Source organism: Olea europaea, unplaced genomic scaffold, assembly GCF_002742605.1.
Source record: "Olea europaea var. sylvestris unplaced genomic scaffold, O_europaea_v1 scaffold9667, whole genome shotgun sequence".
In the NCBI taxonomy this organism is placed as follows: Eukaryota; Viridiplantae; Streptophyta; class Magnoliopsida; order Lamiales; family Oleaceae; genus Olea; species Olea europaea.
This window is the reverse complement of record NW_019268169.1, coordinates 1-4,803: the sequence shown is the minus strand read 5'-3', so window position 1 is coordinate 4,803 and position 4,803 is coordinate 1. Positions and strand designations below refer to the sequence as shown.

Here is a 4,803-nt window from a genome sequence, read left to right as displayed (position 1 = left end):
AATAAAAAATTGGAAAATAGTATTTAAAAGGTGACGTACATAGTGCTATTTTTTTATTTTTATTGAAGTAGATAGTATTTTTGTCAAATTAGCTATATATAATAATATATTTATAATTTTTTCAGCAAATACTTTTTTATAACCATTATGCAAAACGGTAATAAAATAAAAATTTATAAAATATAGTATGTAAAGAATACTTAAACCCTGTATACAAAGTGTATTTTATAAATTCCCTTACCTATATCATCCATGTCAACGACGAAGACGAAGACGAAGACGAAGACGTCAATTGCGATGCTGGAAAAAGCCGAGTGAAGAAAGTGCGGTCTCTCTATGTAACATGGCAGAGAGTAATTTTTACTTCTATCCATATTCGCATCCACACCATTAAGTTATTAGCTGACATATACCCCATCTTGATTTTTTGTTGGAAAGCGAGGGAGTTATATATTGTCGAGTAAATAATAATTTCGGGGCCCATCTTGATTTGAATTGGCTACATAAGCTTCTTGGAACAAGGAAAGGATTGTCCCACGTTTGACTCCCTTTAAAATAAAATAATTTAGTTTTCATATTGATTTTTAGCCCCAGTTTGAGGGTCATTATTTTCTCATTTTGAGAAGAAATTCAATAGTTATTAGACTCCACACAATCGTTATTTTTGACTCGCATCTCACCAAGTCAAGGAAAATTGTAAACCAACTGTCAAAAAAGTCATTTTTACAAGGAAATAATGCCCCTCAAATAGGTTAATTATACATTCATACAATAAAATATTTTATGCGTAAATCTAAAATTTCTCCACTTTTTAACTCTACATTCTTCAAAACGTAATTTTTACATAATAATTTCGATCAAAAAGGGGCCGTACATTGTTTGGATAAAGAGTAATTTCTTCATACGTGTAATGTGTTCATGACTTAAACCACTCGAAGGTCTGAAACAGTATATTACTACCAATAAGCCCAAATTATTAGTTTTCTGGGAAATTGATTTCTAAACTTTTAACTTCACCTAAACCCTCAACATGCTTTAGAACCAATTAGATGCCCAGTACAAAGAATCACTGAGGTTGTCGTAGCAAGAGAGTAAAATACTAACTGAATATTATTTGAGATACAAATAGTGAATATAATCATGAAAATTGTATAATTTTCTATAAGCATAATACTGACAAAATAATATTGTAAGAATTTGAGAAATATTACAATATTAAGAGAATATTATTATACTTTCATATTAACATCAGTAATTAACTTTATCTTGATGCCTAATCTCCAACATACTCAAGATATAGGGATTAGACAACTAGTGAGTCTTTAATCAAGAAGTTACACGTCTTTTTTCATTCGACATATTTTGGAGAATTTCTTGACAAATATATTGCTGAGGCACTACAAACTTGAAAAGTTACACCAATCTATCCCCAAGTAAAAGTTGAATACCAATAGATAGTAGGACCTCCATTGCATGTTTTCCGAAAAAAATAAAAAATAAAATAAAAATAAAAAAAGAGAAGAAAAAATTGTATTTTGTATATAAACAAGACAGTTTTGGATATCCCTCAATCACCTTGTGGCGTATCAACCAATATGAAGAAAACTTGCATTCTGCTCCTTCTCTTATGGCTTCCATTGAGTTTGGCCACATCAAATCAGACCCTCAACAACAGCATAATAACCATGCCTGGCTACCCAGCCATGTGCAGAAACATAACTGTTCCATACCCGTTTGGCATCGGTTTAGGTTCAGGGTGTTCCATTGGATCATGGTTTGACATCAACTGTGACACATATTTCACTCCTCCAAAAGCCTTCATCGGTACAAGTAATATAGAGGTTATTAACATATCAGACACCAAAGTCCGGGTGAAAAACCGAATAGCTTTCAGCTGCTATGATAAGTTTGGTGCTCTAACCCTCCAAAGCCCAGTTTTCTTGAATCTAAACGCCACGCCTTACAGCTTGTCAAATGAAAATGTGTTAACAGTTGTGGGATGTGATGACATGTCCTTAGGATTCATTCAAAGCTACAGAGGTGGATGTATTACAATGTGCTCAGACAGGAGTGAACTGAGTGACGAATATTCTTTGGGAATTGGCTGTTGTTAGACCTCCATTCCCAAGGGTCTAAAAGTCTTTGTTACTTCCCTGGAAACCAATGAAAATCACACAAAGGTCTGGTCTTTTAACCCATGTGGCTATGCCTTTCTTGGAGAGAAGAATAGCTACGTATTTCGCCTTTTTGATCTCTCCAATCCACATTTCGAAGAGAGAATTTTAGAAACTGTGCCACTGGTGGTGGACTGGGTGATCGACAATCAAAATTGTACTGAAGCTCAAAAGTCCAACAATTTTACTTGTCAAGAAAACAGTGTTTGTCTCAATTCTGATTCTGGTTTTGGAGGATACCGCTGCAGTTGCTCTAGTGGATATGTGGGAAATCCATTTCTCAAACCAGGCTGCCAAGGTTGGTTAGAATACTTCATGGATAAACCAAAATGACTTGTAACCCCAATATAGAAATCCATCTGACTTGTCTTCGTTTGTTCAGATATCAATGAATGCGACAGTAATCCCTGCGCTGTAAACGGGATTTGCAGTAATATTCCTGGTAGTTACCACTGTTTTTGCCGGAAAGGTTGCGTTGGTGATGGCAGAAAATCTGGTGTTGGTTGCATTCTCTTGAGTTCTAAATACCTCCCCAGCATTCAACTAAACTACTAGTGTTTACAGGTTATAAACACTCATCATCCCTTGCAAATTTCTTCATCTCGCTTCTTTGCATCTCGTGTTTATTACATTCAGTCAAAATTAGAAGTCTTTGCACCTACTAGGATAAATTGGCATAGGAGAATCAGTGTGAATACCCCCAGGAAAAAAGGAAATATAGCTTTTACTAATTCAAATTTTCTTTTATTAATGTTCATGATAAGCTATAAAAATATGTAGATTGACCAATTTTTTTAAGGTTTAAACCATGTTGCGGAAGCTCTCTCAAAAGGATCTTCAAACAGTGATTTTCCAGGCTCAGTCCAACGTACTTTTCTCTACCAACAACCAATCCAAACGGCTCCAAACCACAACCAATTGATTCACCTTGGCTGCTATTCAATCCTACCCACGTAGGACAAGAAATGATGATGATTTATTGCCACAAAGGCTAAGAGAAGATACCACAAAGGTATACTATGAAAGAATCACCAATTGCACACGTTATACCAGCGTTCTGGACACCTTTTTTCTCACACAAAGGGGGGCAGCCAGGATTCTTTAGTTTCTTCTCTCAAAATCACACAATCATCATATCAAAGAGGTTAGGGTTATATCCATATATATACTCTAGGGTTAGGCTTTAAGTTGGGCTATTAAAGGAGTAAATGGGCCAAGATTCAAGCCATCCATAAGGAATACAATTGGGCCGGGTGTAACTCATAGACTTGGTTGTTGGACTTATTTCATTCATCGGCCTATGTCTATGAAATAATATTAACCCACGTTAACATCATAGCCCGGGATTTATTAGGTATCAAAAACCCAATAAATCTGCAAGCAATCAAAAATACACAGTTAACACTTGCATAATCAAGGTAGCCAATAAAATTAGATCACAGACCTTACCTCGTGTTTCCAACTTGAAACACATACCATACATGCTCCATGTACTCACTGGGGCTAAGGTCAAAAAACATCCAAGTAGGAGCAAATATTTAACAGTAAACAATCAAGAGCAAATACACATGCGATGACGATATACTATAGGATAACGCACACAGATCTTTTCAGAAACACGTTGACATAGAACATAGATTAACACCAAGTCAATCAAACCACGGTCAACCACATATGCAACACATGCATAAATGACCCTAAGAAAAGATCTCACCACACTTATCCTATCCCATTCCGTGTTGCTCACACCTCGAGAACACATATCTCTTCTCATCGCCCACCATACTCACTAAACCAATCACTCAACTCATGTCTAACTGGCAAGTCACAATAGATCCTAAGTCCACGGGATAATCCTTTATCTCCACATCATTTCTCCCATCCTACGTGGATAATGGGTCTCCACCTAACAGAAGTGATATAAGTGCCTCTCTCACACTTCACCTGATCAGGGTTTCTTTCCAGATAAAGGATCCTAGACATTTGATCACATCTCCACTTGTGATCCAAATGTCACACTCTACATCCCTCGGTACAAACCACCATATACCTCTAGGCATCTATACTCCACCTCACCAAAAGACACACAACACACTGCTAATGCATCCTAACCCACTATGCATGCAAGCAATTACACCAAGTAATCCTAATGTCTCAAATTCATACAAATGCACATATCAAACACATTGAAATGTAGCAGATAATCACGCAACAAAATTTAGACAATCACATACATGCAGAAAGGATCACACACAGATGCATATGCAGTAACTAGGTTTATACTTAATAAACCTCACTGGGGTCATAACTCAACCCCTCAACCAAATTCGTCTCACCTCTCATCTTTCCCTTCAGCTTATCTTTCTTTTTGGGATAGTCCCTAATAAAGTATCCAGACTTACCACAACTGTAACACCCCTTACCACTAGACTTGTCTCGTCCCTTGCCCTTTTTCTTACTACTCTCATTACTCGAGTCACTACTCGAATCACTACCGTCTTGAGTTCTACCCAAATTCATTTGCTTAAACTTCATCCTACTCCTCATCAGTTGGCTTCTCGTTGTCAGTGTTGTTCCGAGATTGAGACCATCAATCATATTTTCACGAGCAGCAGCATCTCCGACCAGG

General features: G+C 36.7%; 1 protein-coding gene across 1 annotated transcript; it reads left to right on the top strand.

Annotated features, from left to right (window-relative positions):
- Window positions 1–1,685: 1,685 nt before the first annotated feature.
- Window positions 1,686–2,729, top strand: LOC111392712 (wall-associated receptor kinase 2-like). The gene is made up of 3 exons (XM_023018108.1): window positions 1,686–2,103; window positions 2,221–2,472; window positions 2,557–2,729. The coding sequence occupies exons 1-3, from the start codon at window positions 1,686–1,688 to the stop codon at window positions 2,727–2,729; spliced, it is 843 nt and encodes a 280-aa protein (XP_022873876.1).
- The last annotated feature ends 2,074 nt before the right edge of the window (window positions 2,730–4,803 follow it).

Bases quoted from the DNA above. Each gene is read 5' to 3' on its own strand.
- LOC111392712 (XM_023018108.1), top strand. From the start codon at position 1,686: ATGCCTGGCTACCCAGCCATGTGCAGAAACATAACTGTTCCATACCCG. The intron at 2,104-2,220 runs GCTGTTGTTAGA...CCTTTCTTGGAG, and splicing joins CGAATATTCTTTGGGAATTG to AGAAGAATAGCTACGTATTT. The intron at 2,473-2,556 runs GTTGGTTAGAAT...TCGTTTGTTCAG, and splicing joins TCTCAAACCAGGCTGCCAAG to ATATCAATGAATGCGACAGT.